The sequence below is a fragment of the Elgaria multicarinata genome, chromosome 3 (genome assembly GCF_023053635.1).
Source record: "Elgaria multicarinata webbii isolate HBS135686 ecotype San Diego chromosome 3, rElgMul1.1.pri, whole genome shotgun sequence".
Classification (NCBI taxonomy): Eukaryota; Metazoa; Chordata; class Lepidosauria; order Squamata; family Anguidae; genus Elgaria; species Elgaria multicarinata.
The window spans coordinates 16,539,586-16,558,706 of record NC_086173.1 but is presented as its reverse complement, the minus strand read 5'-3'; the positions used below and the strand labels follow the sequence as shown (position 1 = coordinate 16,558,706).

The 19,121-nt window shown below is 44.4% G+C and overlaps 1 protein-coding gene across 2 annotated transcripts in view; it reads right to left on the bottom strand.

The window, feature by feature from the left end:
* The window catches only part of PLXNB3 (plexin B3), a 67,033-nt gene that overhangs the window by 30,179 nt on the left and 17,733 nt on the right, over positions 1-19,121 (bottom strand). For both annotated transcript variants that reach the window (XM_063119395.1, XM_063119396.1), the window contains exons 5-13: positions 9,691-9,816; positions 8,573-8,673; positions 8,295-8,427; positions 7,705-7,861; positions 4,498-4,606; positions 3,830-3,941; positions 3,589-3,717; positions 2,795-3,005; positions 215-387 (exon numbers count right to left, since the gene is read on the bottom strand). In XM_063119395.1, coding sequence (XP_062975465.1) covers positions 215-387; positions 2,795-3,005; positions 3,589-3,717; positions 3,830-3,941; positions 4,498-4,606; positions 7,705-7,861; positions 8,295-8,427; positions 8,573-8,673; positions 9,691-9,816 — 1,251 coding nt within the window. The remainder of the gene's footprint in view (positions 1-214; positions 388-2,794; positions 3,006-3,588; positions 3,718-3,829; positions 3,942-4,497; positions 4,607-7,704; positions 7,862-8,294; positions 8,428-8,572; positions 8,674-9,690; positions 9,817-19,121) is intronic.

The following is a 19,121-nucleotide window of genomic DNA, read 5'->3' as shown; positions in this document are numbered from 1 at the left end:
GAGAATTTCTTTGAATGAAGGAGCATTCAATCACGTGAACCCCTATCTGCAGTTGGAAGTGAAGCAGCCCAGAACTCTGCCATGGGTGGATCCAAGTTAATGCAGGGAGGTCTCCATCTGTGTCCTAGCTCAAGCCCTGTCCAAAAACCAGGTAAGGAGGAGCCCATTCCCAGGAGGCAGAAAGACTAGTGGGATCAACTGTGTTGGTTCTCACCGAGTGGATGACTGGCGATGGGCAAGCAGCTACTCCAACCTTGGATGGACATTGTTCCTCATAGACGCAGCCAGGCCCTTCTTCCAGCTGGCACCAGATGCAGCGGAAACGCAGGGGAGCAGCCTTGCAGCGGCTGCAGTCAGAACGGCCAGCCAAGCAATTGTACAAAGTCACTGAGGAAGGGGAGGCAAGAAGGGTAGAGGTGATGGATCCAAGCTGAGCTGTTCATACTGACTTTTCTGTTCCAGAGAGAGCTCGTCCCTACCTAGAGATGTAAGAATTCCAGAAATTCTGAGCCCAGGGGAAAAAAACGTTTCCCTGCCCCCAACAAATAACGGAAATTTGGGGAGGGGAAAAAAGCAAGCAATACTTTTCTTTTTTTATTTAGTGCTCTTCAGAGATCTGAAGTCACTTTGTTGCTTTAAGACAGCTTTCCCAAACTTGGCGTCCTCCATATATTTGGGTTCAGCATCCATCAGCCCCAGGCAACTTGGCCAATAGTTAAGAATGCTGGGTGTTGTTGTCCAAAACATCCGGAGGGCATCGGATTGGGGAGGGTAGCTTTAGGAATATAAAGCAGTCTTTCTGTTCTGGAAGTTATTTTACGTATAACTTAGTTTGCTCATAAAAGTATTCTATTCTATGAAAATTAACATTAAAAAGTAAACTCAGTAAATTTGTAATTATTGTCTGAATAGATCAGAACTACATTAAATGACTGCTTCAGCATCAGAAACACAGAACTCTATAGAACAAAATCCAAATTGTCAAGAATGCACATTTACTATCAATGGTGACTCTGCTCACATCATGTTGGGAAACTGGGCATAAATGTCTATCAGCAAAACATAAGTAATTTTAATACGGAATGAAAGAAAGAACTATGCTGGGAATCTCACAAAGAGGGTTAAAAAAAACATTTCCCCCATACTTTCGTTATTTCCAGACATTTTACATCTCTAGTCTTTCTATAAAACTTTTCTTATTACATAGTTTTTAGAAATCATTTGGGGGGTGGGAGTAAAAGCTGGGTAATAACATATATTTTGCCTTAAATTCTAAAAGAAAATGTTTCATAATCCCAAATTGTAAAATTTTCCCAAGTTTTTGGAAAAAGCCTGTTCCCCCCTCCCTCAAATTCTTCACACCCAGGGAAGGCAAGGTGTAAGACAGCAGGCATTGAGCAATGAAGAGTAGTGGTGATGGTGGGGAGGGAAGGCAGTAGCAATGAGGCATAAACAGGATTCATATTCAAAAAATAATGTTTTTGCACCAAGAAGTCTCTTCTAAACTGCAAAAGTTTAAAGAGACAATGGCCTGGTTCGCACGTAACGACAACCAATAATATGTGTTGAGTGCAGCTTGTTGTTGAATTGCGGGTGGTCGCTACATGTGAATGCTGCACTATGATTTAACTATAGGTTGTTAACCGCAAATAATAATAATAATAATAATAATAATAATAATAATAATAATAATTTATTTCTTACCTGCCTCTCCGATTGGATCGAGGCGGGGAACAACAGCAATCATAAAATACTGATTAAAAACATAGCATACACTGTTAAAAACATCCTAAAAGTATCCTAAAATTCTACTGGATAGGAAGAGAACCCATGGTTTGTTATTGGGTTGTGAACTCTGGTCTGTTTGTGGTTAACAACCCATATTTAAACCATAGTGCAAGGCTCGCATGTAACAACAACCCATAATTCAACAACTCATGATTTTTTTTATCTAGTGCACCACCTAAAACTAATCTCTGGCTTTGCTAATGTAAAGTCTGCCATTTCTCTGTATTTTAGCTCTCTCTCTCTCTACTCAGGGACTTGCGTGTTTCAGCCAAGGCAAAAGGCAGCTTTGAGTTGCAGTCAGCCAAATGTTTCCGGAAACGGGTGCCAGCAGTTGCTCCTTTGTCCAAGAAAGCTAGGTGTTATCTGATACCTGCAACACCGACCAGTGACTCAGTCTGCAACCACAATTTCAAAACAGAGTTTCTACTGCAGACCTCATGGTCACAAGATGTGGCGTAACCGTTGAGCTTTTCTGTTTCTTCCCCCATCCTGCCTCTTCTACCACCTGGCCTGATGAAGAGTTCTTGAGAACTCAAAAGTTTGCACAAGCGTCTGTGGAAATTTGGTTGGGATTAAAATTTTATCCTAAACGGGATTAGGATTTTATTCTAATTATGGATTTGGATTTCTTACTCATAGATCATCATGGCTAACATTTCATCCATTCTAATTCTGGATAGCTTTGTTATGCAATGCTTAATTTCTTTCTGTTTTTATATTGTGGGAAAGGACAAAGAGTTCTATGGGTCACTAAAACCCAGCCCCAACTCCTGGAAATCTTACTCTTCTCCTCCCTTCCCCTCAGCATTGTACACAAACTTTCACGTCTATCTTTGCAGCCATAAGGGCTAGAAACGTGCTTTTTAAAAAAATAAATAAATTGAGATTCTCATGAAACTGAATTCTACATCCAGCCAAGTTCTGCTCTCCTGTTGAATTACAGCCCATACATAGGCCTGGGCATATCGCAACAACAAAACGCCAACTTTGTCTGGTCATTCCTTACCATTCAGGTCTCCACGGCTGTCAAGGCGCTGGTCATCCCCCACCATGATATAGAGACGGACATGGAGCTCCGGGACAGGCTGTGTGTAGCTATATGCCTGGGGCAGGCATTGCACATGCTGGGGTGTTCCCCTGTCCCCATCTTCCAGGGATGCCGGGACCAAAACTGGGGTTCCCTCCACCTCCAGTACACAGGAGAGTGTCACTGGGTGCTGGGGAGGAGGACAGGGTGAGACAGGGCCCAGCACACCTCACCTGTCCCTTCACCCCCAGCCCTGCCACAAAGTCTGTTCGCTTCCTATCCCACTCTCCACCCTTCTATCTTCCTTAATGCAGAGGGGCAATGCCCATGCCCAAACACCAGTCCCATTCACCATTGCAATCTGAAGCCCCCCGCCCTTGGGTACTCTTTACTAAGAACCAATAAAATACTAGTAGGGGACACTACTGCAGCCCAAGCACACTCTTAATGAAACCCATTTTAAAGTTCTACAGCTTCCAAAGAATCTCAGGTATTTTGGCCCTCATCTCCCATCAGCCCCAGGCAGCATGGCCAATGGCAAAGGTTGAGGGTAAGGGATGAGCCGGAGAGCCCTGGCTGAGGAACGCTATCCAAAGCTGAGAGCTAAGAGCACCATTACAAGAATGACAATTCCCAGAGTTCCTTAGAGGAAGATAGGACAGCTTTGTAATAGAAATGAGCTCCTGGTATCCCAAGAGCAGATGTCCCAGCTTCAAGCCCTACCTTCTCTCACACCCTGGCCCCTTCCTAGGACTTCTAATCTCTTTGCTTACCATCAACAAGTGCAGATTCCAGGCAACCAGGTTCAGCGGCACTTCCACACCAACAGGAATCAAGTGGGTCTCTCCAACACCCCCCACACTAGGGCAGGCAGCTGGACCCTGGAGTTCTTCAGTGGGCACCTAGGAGACATAGAGGAGGAAGATCCAGCTGCATTTCACCCCTTCTGCTTTCCCTGCCTCTAGCTATTCCGGAAAGCCAAGGGGTCACTGCTGTACAGTTTAAGTGACTCACTTTCTGGTTGTATACAAGCCCCTCTCCATCTGGGCAGGGCCCTGTAGGGACACAACGGTGACTAGATGGACACCAGTGGCACATCCAGGGGCTCTCCACACATGTCCCACACCTATGGGAGAAGGGGGTCAAAGAAAAAGGGATGTGTGTGATCAGCAAGTACAAAAAAAAGAAGAAGAAACATCCATATAAAGTTTGATATCCTGAGAATCTCTCTTTCTTATGTTAAAGCACGCATGTTTCTAGTCCTTAAGCCAGCAAAGGTAAGCTTGAAAATGTCAGGTGACATCATAGAAGCCAGGAGAAGCTCATTACAATTTTCAATGCTCAGAGGGTGGAGCTTCAGTGCTCTGCATAGTTCATTGACAGCAGAAGCAGGATAAATTATGCAAAACAAGAAAATATAGGCATATATTTTGCATATATTTTACAGAAAAGTTCTAGAATATAGTTTGTCCTGGTGCAGAATTTCAATCCTTTGGTGGGAAGTGTGTACAGACTCCTGATTTAACATAAAGCTTCTTGTGAGGCCAAGCTCCCTTTCCTGCCCCCCAACTGGCAATCCTCTTTCCCCCAAATCATCTTGGAAATGCCTCTCAGTCTCCAACCTGCAGCCACTGCCACCACCACCACCCCTATGCCTCCAATCCCACTCAATATTCGCTCACGGGGTGGTATCAGCGAGTTGGCTCACGGCATTACAATCATAGAAGGAAAATCCCACGGAGGCCACAACCACATCTCGGAACATCAGAGCTAACGCCACAGTAACATGATCTGAGGAAGCAAAAGGAGAGAAAAGTGAGACAGGCCTGGGATCAGGAAACTTTTTTCAATTACCCATCATGCAAGATGGTTGGTGCTTTCTTCACAAACCATCCTGTGCGTTGTTAGTATTTGGAGCTTTGGACTCTGGGGCTTGGGAGAGCTGGGTTCTAGGCCCTGCTTGGCCATGAAACTCAGTGGGTGACTCTGGGCCAGTCACTAACGCTCAGCCCAACCTCTCTGACAGGGTTGTTGAGGGGATAAAATGGAGAGGAGGAGGACTATGCAGGCCGCCTTGGGCTCCTTGGAGGAAAGGGATGATTTAAATAAAATAAAATAAAATAAAAATAACAAAATGCCAGCACCCTGCACACATAGCTGGCCTCTCCACTGCTCCCACCATTGAGGCCACTGTGTTGAAAGCCCCTGAGATTATCTGTTTAGGCCAGAAGCATTCGTTGTTGCTAGGTAACAGGGACATGCTTTTTCCTGCCAAACCTAGGATTGGAATCTTGGACATGCACAAAGAAGGCCCCAAATACTCCAAAAGCCTGCATGAAGGAATTTGAATGACATGTGGCTACAGCCACCTCCCAACACACTGGTAAAAATATAAAACCACCATCTCCAACCTGGTGCCCTCCAGATGCGTTGGGCTGCATCTCCCATAATTCCCAGCCAGCACGTGCAACACTTCCAGAAAGCACCGAGTTGGGGAAGGTTGATGTAATAAAATGACCAACAACTTCTCACCGAGAAGTTGAATTCTCTGTGAGAATCTGTGTCTGTTCTACCACTTCAGAAAGCAGGTTTGGGCTCACATGCCTGCATGTTGCTCTATACAAAAAGTTTTACCCCTCTGCTCCCACAAAGCGAGCATGTTGGGGAAAGGCCAGGCTAGCACCGTTTCCCCTGACATGCTAGTTTTCTATGTGAAGGGTCTTTTTGCTTTGTATGGAGGAGCACTCAACCATGTGAACCGCCCAGAGAGCTTCGGCTATTGGGCGGTATAAAAATGTAATAAATAAATAAATAAATAAATAAATGTAAGTCCCAACCTGCAGCCTGAAATGGGACAGCCCAAACACATGATCACCACCTACTCAGTGAGAGCTAAGCCTAGGCCTATCATCCGGTGTGGCTAACTAGACATAGGAACCAGACTTGAATTTATCAGTTGCTTTTAAGTTTAAAGTATTTTACCCTTTGAGGTTTTGTTTCAAAGTCAATACATTTTTCATTGTTTCATAAGACTTCATGGGAGCCCACAGGTGGGTAGGAGGTGGGTAAATGTATTAATCTACATAAATACACTGTACTCCTTTCGTCGCCAGCTGACCTTTTTATTCTCTCAGTATTTTAACAACTAATTTTAACTTACATTTAAATTTTACTGTTCTAATTCTGTATTTTAATCTTATATCAACTTCTGTTGCATGGTTTTATCCTGGTTGTGCTTTTTATACTGTATTTTGTATTTGTGTTTTTAGATTGTTGGTTGTTTTATTATGTTCTCCATGGTTTTAATTTTTGTGAACCGCTCAGACATCTTCGGCTATTGGGCGGTATAACAATGTAATAAATAAATAAATAAATAAATAAATAAAAATACAGTCACAAGAAAGGGGAATACCACCTCGTTCCCTATATCCCCCTGGCAAAGCAACAGGATTTTGGAGTATGGTACGTGTAGCAAAACCGCCATGGTGGGCCTCCCTGGATGTGAACTCCCAAAGGTTTATGAAGGCCTTGCCAACAGGACCAATGGCTGACCCTGATACTTTGCAAAAACACTACTCCCCTACCTCCTGCTGAGGAAATAAAATAGCGCAGGGAAATAATTCCTTACAGTAATCCTACTCTGGCTCTCAAGGTCAGTTCAGATAGATTACTTACTTAAGACAGTATAAACCTTTCTTTTTGTATATGAGGGTACTCAAAAGAAAGGGACACAAGACAATTTCTTCAAACTGGTGTAACTTGGTAGTTTCTAATCTACGTTAATGGTTGGCAGCATAGAACTGAACCATTATTACAGAGCTGAACCATTATTATTATTATTATTATTGCTTGTAATTAGGGCTGCCAACTTTTGAAGTGCCATTCACTGCTGTGCTTTAACAGCAGCTTGATCTGCAGACACTTAGCGGCTGATAATGTTTATCTTCATGAAGTGGTTCTGACAGGTTTGATGAGGCCCCTGGCAAGGTGCCTTCTGGGAGCCCCCATGTAGTGGCCTATATTTTTGAGGTTATTTTTTAAAAAAACACACCTTTTGTTGGCAGTGGGGTTGCTCTTCTCATTAATTCATCACTGGTCACTTCTTCCTTCCTTCCTTCCTTTGGGAGGGGGCAGGATTTTCCTCCTCCCTTGAATGGCTGGGTTGCAAAGCAAAGTGCGGTCCTGGCTGAACCTGTGTGCCATTTTAATTTACATCCTTTCCCCAGGAGTGAGAGTAGCAGCCACCTTATGAGGCATGGGGCCAATGAGGATATCACACTGGTGAGGGGTGGGGGCATGAGGGTTCAGCCCACCCCCTCAATGCTCCAGTGCACTCATTGGCTGCCCAATGCCAAAAGTGGCATCTAAATAGCTGAGGTCACAGCCACTCTTGCTCTTGGGGAAAGGAATTAAATTAAAATGACACCAAGCTGCCAGAGCAGCACTTTGCTACCTGGCATATGGCTGCCGGTGTCACCAGAGTGCCACTGCCTCTCTGGCATTGTTTGGAGGTTTTCTGGAATGCTGCCAGGCTACAAAACTCCAGGCATTTGCCCATTGGTGTGGTACTAACAATGCCATGTCTTCATGCCTCAAAACTCTTTACTTGCCTGTTTTAGATTAAGTTCCTGTGAAAAGGCACAGAAGCAGGGCCTGTTTGAAATGCTGGCAACCTGAGTGATAACCATTTTAGAGGAATAATGCTAGCCACTATTATTTTGAAGGAAAAGCAGCCCTACGGGGACCTGACCCAGTTCACACTCTGGGTCTGGATTTGGGCCCTTGCACTGATTTCCTGTCGAAAATCGCCCCTACTTTTGGGGGCAAACAGCAGCCCTAAAAGAGGCAATCTGGTGAGGCTATGAGCCACACATACTTCTCATGCTCACCTTTGCCCTCTTGGGTCGGTGGCACCTGTTGGGGAACAGGCGAGAAGCAGCGAACCCAGGAATCCTGCAGCTGGGCTGGGCTGTCTTGCGTCCCAAAGGCACAGTGGTAATGCTCTCCCTCAGCCAGAGAAGGGAGTCGGGGGACCAGCAAAGAGACCTGGGTAAGGCAGGAGAGACACATTTTTATTGGACGGAAGCTTGACCGGTTTGACTGCTTTTGAAGTGGTTTCATATTTTATGATCTTGACAGCAAGATTGAAATTTTTGTATTTCATTTTGGGTTTACTGAATGAGCAACTTTGAAAGGAAAAGCAGTTTACAGATCTTAACTAACCCATACACTACCCCTCTTGCGCATAGGGTGAATTTGCTGGGCAGCATAGCAATTCGGTATCTCTCTTGGCAGCTCTCTAGCCACCACTGCCCATATTGGTTTCCAGTGGGAAGGAACTGGCTTACAAAAGGCAAGCAGTGGTGGGCTTAAGGTAAACACAGGTGATGTGGAGGAGCTTAATTCCACACATACATTTGTTAGGAGAGTAATGGATGAATCAGCCCCTATCCTCAACACCCCCAGCCTCCTCACTCACCTCTGTCTGCTTTTCTCGGCTGTGATTGGCTGGTGACATCTGTTCCACTCTCAAACATTGGCTCTCAGCTCCGTAGCTCCAGAGCCAGTGATTGGCCATCTCATGGCGCTCACATTCCAACTTTCGGGTACACCTGCCAATCAGCCAATCATGTTAGAGATGATGAAAAAGATTATGTACCCTTTCCTTGAAAGTAAACCTTGCCATTCTGCTCTCTCTCTCTCTCTCTCTCTCTCTCTCTCTCTCTCTCCCCGCCCCCTCTCTCAGCAGAGACCCACCTACTCTGCAGGACACACCAACCACAAAAGGGATCTCGGGCACGCAGGCATGAGGCACAATCCTGGAAGTGAGGGCATTCCGAAACAGGGACCTTGGAAACCTAGGTTGCAAAGAGAGTCAATAATTGGTTGCAGGATCCGGTTGTTTTCAGAAAAAGGAAGTTCATATTCTACACTCAAAAAACAAATACCACAACTAGAATCTGTGCTAACCGGCAATACATTTTGCACTGGGCTGTACAAATTGCGGATATATTCTGAAGCCAATAGGCAGTATCCAATGGGGGACTTACAGCCCCACCAATTCTTTTCTGCCCCTCCAATTCAGTTGCAAGGGAGATTAAGCGCTTCCTAGTAAAAACACTCATTTCTGGAAGGAGCCAGATCAGTGGAGCTTCCTTATGTGAGCTCTGCCAACCTGCTTCCTTCCAGAAATGAGCATTTCCAGGTTGCTCCAGGAGCACTAAATCATTGTTGCGCAAGCAGTGGGGGCCACTTGTACAATGTAATCAGCGGGCAGAAGAGAATCAGCGGGGCCAGAAGCGCCCCGTTGGATTCCGCCTGATACTCATTTTTGTTTGTTTGTTGGCAGAATTTGGAATTTTACAGTTGCAGAGGAAAGGTATAAATAAGGAAAAGGCAGAAAAAGTAGAGAGAAAGGAAAGGCGGACGTACAATTTTGGCAGGGGATATGTTACAAAGAAGAGCATCTGGCATAGGAAACCCCCCCCCCCATGCTGTCTTATCCTACTACTCTAGACAACACAAATGAGCTAAACAACATATTTCACAGGAAGGCAAACATAAAGAGGAAGTCTTGCAAACTCACGTTTATTTTCCACAGTAGGCCTCAACCCTTTAACATCTACTAATCCAAGAATAGGGGGGCTAGAGCACACGCAAAGTGCTCTGCACACATCAGCACAATAAATGTTATATGTTTTCTACCCCAAAAGTGCTTTCATGTGGGGGAGAGGAAAGAGTGAAAACCCAACCACAGTTTTCCCTAACACCAGATATGGTGCAGAATCCTCCCCCCTCCTCCCAAACTGAAGATAGTAAGTCACAATGCTACTGAAAGTAAGGGAAGAGGGAGGTTAAGCCCTTTGACGGCTCACCTGGGAGGTCGTCATCACATACAGGTGGGCCCCACTGTTGTCTAGTACCAGATCTGGATTGACCGGAGAGCGCTGGCCAGTGGGGATCGTGCTGTAGACCTGTGCCACGGAGCCGTTCATATAAACCTAGACAAATTAATCAGAGCATCACTGCTTATTATTAAGATGTTTAGAGGATACACCACCACCACCACCAAGGAGCTCTCTAAACCTATAATATTCTAGAAACAGACAACATGTTGACACTCTAGTCTATTAGGTCCTTGTGCTTACATACTTTTCCTCCTTAAATTCCATTGCTGGCCACTGTCAGGGAAAAAAAAGATAACGCTTTGGAACAGGCTTGTCCACTCTTCAGGGAGAGCTACATTCTTTAAACCAGGGGTGGGCTGATGTCAGGCTTGCAGGATATACTTTTTTATTACAGACCTGAGATCCACCAGCCAGAGCACGATGCCAAATAGTGAGTCAGGCAGGTGGGTGCACAGAATTCAGGAACAGGGTGCCCTGAGCACACACTCAGTTGGTAATTTGTGAACTGAGCTCACAGGTCCTTTCAAACAAAAATCCACTCCTGGACCTCCGCCCCCACCATCTTATTTTTCATCAACCTAATTTTTGGGGGTGGGGTGGGGTAGAAAGCTTTTAAGTTGTTGCTATTGTTGAACAATTGGGGAGTGAGAAATCCCTGCTGAAACAGCAACGCAAAACAAAGTATCTATAAGTATGTCGTAGGGTGGGGTGGGGTGGACTTGCTTTCAGCGGCATCCCAATAATGCTTACAACATGTAGCTCTGATTAGGATTTTGTGTCGTTTTGTTCTTATATCGGCTCCAACTTAATTTAAAAGTATTTTTTTTGTTACATTTATATCCTGCCTTTCCTCCAAGGAGCCCAAAGCAGTATACACGATCCTCTTCCTCTCTATTTTATCTTCACAACAAGCCTGTGAGGTAGGTTACAGGCTCAAAGTCACCCAGTGAACTTCATGGCTGAGTGGGGACTAGAACCCGGGTCTCCTGAGTCCCAGTCCAACACTCTAACCTCTATACCACACTGACCAGGTATTCAAAAACAAGGAACATATTGAAGGTATGGGTAATCTGTGAGCCACATGTGGTTTCACTGCTTTCTGTGCAGCCTTCAAAGTCCCTGGGGTGTCACACCCATTCTCTCTATCCCCCAGCTGATCAGTCATCAGCTGGAGGGCAGGTAACTGATAACAGTAGTGAGGAAACAGCACTCTGAATCTGGATTCGTTAAACCTCGCTCCCTCCCACCCATCTGGTCAGAATGATGGGGGATGACTTAAACTTCCCCACCCCACCAATCCCATCCCTTGATCTCAGTGGGTGGGGAGGGGAGATTTAAACCTTTTCCTCCTTGCAGGCCAAGATGAGTGGGTGGACGGGCAGTGGTGGAGGATGCATGAGTGTGCATGCGTGTGTATGGCCCCTGACCTAACACTGTATGTGGCCCACGAGGACCCAAGTTGCCCACTCCGAGTGTAGTAAGTGGAAGAAGAGACATCTACAATGTTCTACGGGACCATTATGCTCTGGAAAGGGGTGAAATAATGCTTAATTTTTTTTTGATGTGGCAACCCAAGTGCAAAAGTGATCCAAGGACTACCCTTGGTCTTAATAACTTAAATCTGTTTATGCAAAGGTGCTTATTTTACATGAATTGACTTGTAAATTGGCTCTTGTTTGTGTGTGTGCACACAGGCATTATTTGGATACTTTGGGCAAGGGGTTGGGTGGCACCTAGAACAGCAATATGAAATCATTGGTGATGCAAGACATTAAAGTGTTTGAGACAAAAGACCTAAATGGTGGCTCCCAGTCCCATCTCATGGTAGAAAAACAAACACACACCAAATAATGAATAGTTTGCTGCTCTTTAATGGTACCCCAACATCTGATGCCTGAGGCAGCTGCCTCACCCCAGCCTAAAGGAAGGCCCAACCCTTCTAGTAGTATGGGAAAGACAACATGAATTGAGGTCATGAGGGAGAGACACAGAAGCTCCATCCCTCAGACATTGGCAGTCTCTGCTTAAAGGTTTTTAAAGAGAAGGATAAGGATAAAAGTTACACCTAGAATCTAGCTGTTGGCTTTAAATTGCTCTTATTAGCTTTTAAAATTAATACGGCCTTTGAAACAGCAGTATTAAAACAGCAGTTAAACTATATTGGAATTATATTTTATTCCTTCTACGTAAGCCACCTTGACAGGACTTTGCCCTAAAAGGCAGTCTAGAAATCTTTAGAAATAAATGAAATAGCAACTCCACAGAAATAAAGGGAGCAGTGTACTACCAAATAACATCAATCAGCAAAGAACTTTTAGAATGTAAGCCTATACAAGCTTACCTGGGAGTAGGTCCCACTGAACTCAATGGAGCTTAACTCTGAATAGACATGTACAGGATTGTAGTGTTGAGGCTATAATCCTAAAACCTAGGGCTGTGCTCAATTAAACACAATGGGACTTACTTCTGAGTAAGTATGCACAGGATTGTGCTGCAAGTTTGATGCATAATACAATACGGACCTTTACACAAATACCTAACAGGAATATCACATAGAATTAAATCATATACTTATAATAGTACAAGTATGTAATATCGAAGAAGTATCCGAACAGTGAATATCGCATGTCTGAGCATCTTCACCAAGGATAGACAACATTGTGCTCAAGGAGACGGATCGACCTCTGGACACCATTTTTAATGGCTGCCAAGGTGACTACATTGCTCTCTTCATTTCCCATGCATGCCTGTGGGCTACATGATGGGTTTCTGTAAGATTATTTTTCTCCTTCCAATAAAGTACAGCAGAAAAGTTGTCCAAATATGAATGATTAACCTATTAAACTGGAGATAGTTCACCTCACAATAATTTCATATCTATGATATATTTCTAATAGTATAACCAAATCAGTATTTTTTTTATATAACTGTGAAACTAATTTGAGAAGTCGCTATTCTAAAAATGAAACCTTCATCTGGTTGTAAATATTAAGATTATACCAGCAAGAATGAGTCTTTGGTAACTCTGAGTTATGTAAAATATAGTGAGGAAGAGTGCACTTTTTTTGCGGGGGGGGGGGGGAGAGTCACATGATTAAATCGAGTCTTTCTGAGTAGCGATTTAAATTGTGATTAAATCATGATTTAAATCAAATCCACACTGATAAGAGAGCACAAAGAAGAACAATGTTCTTTAGTGCATTTATTTTATTTATTTATTACATTTCTATACCACCCAATAGCCGAAGCTCTCTAGGCAGATCACAACTAAAACCACAGACTACATGCTGTGGCTCAGCCCCCAGCTGTGCCCTGTACACACTCACTTCAGCAGGCTACTTTCCCTCTGTGACTAGCTACGCCTCCCATGGCAGCCATTTTGTGATGGTGCCTGTGACAGTATATCAAATTACCAAAGGAGCCCACAGGGCTAAAAAAGTTGTCTACCCCCATTTACACTGTGAACTCCAGAACAAGTCTGCAGTCTTATGTAGGCCTAGAACATATGACCCTCTGGAATGGCCTTATACTGAACCCCACGATGTATCTAGTCCAGTAGTGTCTACTCCAGGGGGAAGCAACCTGGTGCCTTCCAGATGTTTTGGACTACAGCTCCCACAAACCCCAGCCAGCATGGCCAATGGCCAGGAATTATGGGAGTTCTAGTCCAAATCATGTGGCGGACACAATAATAATAATAATAATAATTTTATTTGTTACCTGCCTCTCCCTCTGGATCGAGGCGGGGTACAACACAAATAAAAACACCATAAAATACATAAAACTAATTCAAACATTTAAAACTAATACTTGCCTACTTTGGGTCCACTTTGACTAGCAATGGCTTTCTAATCCTTGCCATTCTTTTAACTGGTCATGGCATGGACCGAACCTCGGAATTTGTGCATGGAATGCAGATGTTCTACCATATGAGAAACATAGGCCATGGCTAGACCTGCAAATATCCCGGTGATCACCCCGGGATCATCCCTGTGTGTCCACATGATGCACAGGGCATCCCGGGAGCAGGGAGGGATGATCCCTCCCTTGGCCCAGGATATCGCCCTACCCTTTTCCCCAGTTTTTTCCGCTGTCTCGGGATAGCCGGGCATCGCGGGTTGTCCTGGCTCCTTGCAAGTAACCGGGAACTGGGCACAGGGCTCCTCAGGAGCTCTGTGCCCATTGGGGATGAGGTGAGCGAGTTTTTTTTAAAAAAACTTACCTTTCATTTGAGCGCGCGTGCGCTCATTTTCCTTTTAAAAAAAAATCTAAATGGCGGCCACGATGTCACACGAACCCCCTCGTCTAGCCATGGCCATAGGAAGCTATCCTTATACCGAGTCAGACCCTTGGTCCATCTAGCCCAGTATTGTCAACACTGGCTGGCAGCTTCTCTCTGAGGCTGCAGGCGGGATTCTTTCCTCATCCTATCTGGAGATACCATGGATTGAACCTGGCACCTTCTGCATGCAAAGCAGCTGATTCACCACTGAGCTACAGCCCCCTGCCACATTCCATGCCTTCATCTGGCAGTAGCCTTGCTATGTGGTTACGTTGTCCATTTCCCCCTCCTTTTACCTGCTGTGGATTAATAAGGTTAGGAATGTGTCACCGATTGCAATCAACAGAAATTACACAATACTGGCAATGTGCCCAGCACATGATGCACATGTGGCCATAAAGAAGGGCTGTGGCTGGATGAGCAGGCCAATGCAAGTGGTTGTTCACCTCTTGTGTGCCTACACACACATTCTTGACCATTGGCTTCCAGGCCTGTGAAATGAGGCAGGCTTTTCCCTTTGGCTGCTCAAGCATGCCGAAGCATGTCTGAGACCAGGGGCAGCTATTGTGGTAAGAGTTGGTCTTGCACAGGTACTAAAGCAGCGATAGACTCAAATGCGGTTCTTAGAAGGGAGGGTCATGTTGGGGGAATCTCTCGGCAAATGACTGCAAATGTAGATCACAAACTTCCCCCAACCCCCTCAGCTTCTCAGTGACAGCAATCTCACCCACACATTTGCAGAGTGGTTTATGAGAAGGCAAACAGACTGGAAATTGGAAAACCAAAGCAGGCAAGAACTCCCTCTGTGCAATGAAGCGCTTACGGAGCTATGCCTGTAGGCACTCCAAGCACAGTCCAAATCAGTTACTCTATTTGGACTTAGAAGGAATGACACCCCAAGAAATCCCAGAACAATGCTGTGTTTTTCATAAGTATTATTTGTTGTTTATTCGTTCAGTCGTTTCCGACTCTTCGTGACTTCATGGACCAGCCCACGCCAGAGCTTTTTGTCGGCTGTTGCCACCCCTAGCTCCCCCAAGGTCAAGTCTGTCACCTCCAGAATATCATCCATCCATCTTGCCCTCGGTCGGCCCTTCTTCCTTTTGCCTTCCACTTTCCCTAGCATCAGCCTCTTCTCCAGGGTATCCTGTCTTCTCATTATGTGGCCAAAGTACTTCAGTTTTGCCTTTAATACCATTCCTTCAAGTGAGCAGTCTGGCTTTATTTCCTGGAGTATGGACTGGTTTGATTTTCTTGCAGTCCAAGGCACTCTCAGAATTTTCCTCCAACACCACAGTTCAAAAGCATCTATCTTCCTTCGCTCAGCTTTCCTTATGGTCCAGCTCTCGCAGCCATAGGTTACTATGGGGAATACCATTGCTTTAACTCTGCGGACCTTTGTTGTCAGTGTGGTGTCTCTGCTCTTAACTATTTTATCAAGATTTGTCATTGCTCTCCTCCCAATAAGTAAACGTCTTCTGATTTCCTGGTTGCAGTCAGCGTCTGCAGTAATCTTTGCGCCCAGAAATACAAAGTCTGTCACTGCCTCCACGTTTTCTCCCTCTATTTGCCAGTTATCAATCAAGCTGGTTGCCATAATCTTGGTGTTTTTTTTTTGAGGTTTAACTGCAACCCAGCTTTTGCACTTTCTTCTTTCACCTTTGTCATAAGGCTCCTCAGCTCCTCCTCGCTTTCAGCCATCAAAGTGGTGTCATCTGCATATCTGAGATTGTTAATGTTTCTTCCTTCGATTTTAACTCCAGCCTTGGATTCGTCAAGCCCAGCACGTCGCATGATGTGTTCTGCATACAAGTTGAATAAGTAAGGTGAGAGTATACAACCCTGCCGTACTCCTTTCCCAATCTTAAACCAGTCCGTTGTTCCGTGGTCTGTTCTTACCGTTGCTACTTGTTCATTATACAGATTCCTCAGGAGGCAGACAAGATGACTTGGTATCCCCATACCACCAAGAACTTGCCACAGTTTGTTATGATCCACACAGTCAAAGGCTTAAGAATAGTCAATAAAACAGAAATAGATGTTTTTCTGGAACTCCCTGGCTTTCTCCATTATCCAGCGGATATTGGCAATTTGGTCTCTAGTTCCTCTGCCTTTTCTAAACCCAGCTTGTACTTCTGGCAATTCTCGCTCCATGAATTGCTGGAGTCTACCTTGAAGGATCTTGAGCATTACCTTGCTGGCATGTGAAATAAGTGCCACTGTCCGATAGTTTGAACATTCTTTAGTGTTTCCCTTTTTTGGTATGGGGATATAAGTTGATTTTTTCCAGTCTGATGGCCATTCTTGTGTTTTCCAAATTTGCTGGCATATGGCATGCATCACCTTGACAGCATCATCTTGCAATATTTTAAACAGTTCAGCTGGGATACCGTCGTCTCCTGCTGCCTTGTTATTAGCAATGCTTCTTAAGGCCCATTCAACCTCACTCTTCAGGATGTCTGGCTCTAACTCACTGACCACACCGTCTGAGCTATCCCCGATATTATTATCCTTCCTATACAGATCTTCCGTATATTCTTGCCACCTTTTCTTGATCTCTTCTGTTTCTGTTAGGTCCTTGTCATCTTTGTTTTTGATCATACACATTAATCTAAGTATGCCAATGAACAGTGCATTCCTATAAAACCTACTCAGAAGTAATGTCCATTGATTTAATGAGGCTTACTCTCAGGCAAGTGGCTATAGGGTTGCAGCCTTAGTATGATCCAGAAGCTGATCCCATGAAGCTGCTTGATGGGAGATTCAGGACAGATAAAAGGAAGGACTTCTTCACACAGCACATAGTTAAACTATGGGATTCACTACCCCAAGATGTAGTGATGGCCACCAATTTGGACGACTTTAAAAGGAGGTTGAATAAATTCCTGGAGGAGAAGGCTATCAATGGCTACTAGTCCTGACGGCTATTTGCTACCTCCAGTATCAGGAGCAATAAGCCTATATACAACAGTTGCTGTTGCACCTGTGCCCTGCTTGTAGGTTCCTGGACAACAGCTGGTTGGACAACAGAATACTGGACTAGATGGACCCTTGGTCTGATCCAGTATGGCTCTTTTTATGTTCTTATGTTCAGAAGTTACGGTGTTACAATTTGAATAGGAAGATCAAGTTTTACTTCCCCACTTAGACCAAGAGCTTTTCTACACAAGGCAATTAATCGCTGTATCTACTTTTGGTTTTGTTGCAGAATTGAAATCTGAGCATTATTCAAAGTTTTTCCTTTCCTGCTTTTCCACTACATAACCTCCAGGTGGCACAACGCTATAGCAGCAGGAAAAGTAGTGGGGGGGGGACTTTCTTTTGCCATCAGAAATATTATTATTATTATTATTATTATTTATTTATTTATTTATTTATTTATATAGCACCATCAATGTACATGGTGCCGTACAGAGTAAAACAGTAAATAGCAAGACCCTGCCACATAGGCTTACAATCTAATAATGCCCCATTTTCCCCACTCTTAAAAAAAAATCCAGGAAGTGTTCTTAAAAAACAAAAGGGAGGATCATAACTTCATCTAAAGGATCCATAAACAACCATGAAAAAGGAATCACGAGTGCACAGAGTAAATGTCTCATGTAGAAAAGCTTATAGTGACAACTGGGTGATTTTGGGCCAATCAGCATCTCTCAGCCTATCCAGGGTTGAGCATAAAGTGGGAGAGAAACCAGGTATAAGGTATATCCTGAGCAACTAGGAGGAAGGGTGGAACATAAACTTAACAAATAATTAAATGCACACACACACTTTAGGAGAATTAAGCAGCACCTTGTGCAACTGAAATTAGATCCCACACAAACCTGATTCAGCCTTACGGGCAAAGCTATGCATATGTACACACTATTTAAACAACAATAAAATAAACTCCAGACTCAGCATCAAAGGAAGCTAGTCAGGTACTGAATAAATCTTAATATTATTTCCTTATTTTGCAAACCCCCTCTTGCTTCCGTCAGCCATGGAGAATAATACAACAGTGGTTGGCTTTTTAAAAAAGACACTTCAGACACTAAGCACTGTTGGATGATCACATGTAAAAGGACAAACCCAGCCCTTGGGTTTCAATCTAAAAACAAAACACAAACACAGGAGTATTAGGAAAGGGATACCAAAAGAAGGCTGGGAAGAGGCAAAGGCCTGAGGTTAATGGCTTGGCAGAAGAGAAATATTTTCAGTTTCTTTGAACACTTGTAAGGAGTGGGGCTGGGTCTTGGGAGGAATAGCTAGAGAAAGAGGAGAGCAGGAAGGAGAGGCCAGAGGCCTGACGCAGGATCAGTAAGCCGGCAAACAACAAGAGAGAGAAGGGAAAGTAGGTAAGAAGTAGCCAAAAAAGTGAAGAGATTTGAAAAAAAGGAAAAAGAAGTCAGTCAAACTAGATCAATTAAGGAAATGGGTGCCACTGCAATTAAGGAGAACCATGGGTAAAACAAGATATATAGGGTGGTGAGGAAAACGGGGAGTGGATCTGAGAGTAGGAGAAGAGAAGGTGAGCAGATAGAGACGGGGTTCACATGATCACCGCAGCCCACTGTGGTACATGCTGGGTGGCTTTTGAATATTTAAGTCACAAACACAGTTTGTTGTGTTGCCTGAACCTGACCACAATGGGTTAACAAACCACACAGAACCCAAGAGCTGTTTTAGGCTTAAATAAGCCACGGTGGGCTGCTTGATTGTGTGAACAGGCCCAGTGTGACAAAAGGCCCAAGCCAGAGCCTGAGGAACTCCACTTGAAAAAGGGAAAGAAGCTGAGCTGCATTGAGCCAGCCCTTGATGCCTTTGGGAAGACATCTTGGGAGTCTAAGCAGCAGGAAGCACAGAGTTGGTCTTGACCAACGAACCCCCTATCTTTGCAGAAACAAGACCAGAATAACCTTCACTTTACCCCCAAACCAAGGTCAACTTCAGTTTCGAGGAGCTAAGGGCTTGCAGAGACCATTGCTGGGACAGCAGAGATATAATCTGTGCTATATAAAACTGTGGTATACTGCAACTAAAATCTGGGGGAAATGAATGGGGTAGCGGAAATATTTGGACTCATCCCCCCCACTCACCCCAAACTGACACTAGGCACAGGTTACATAGATGGATC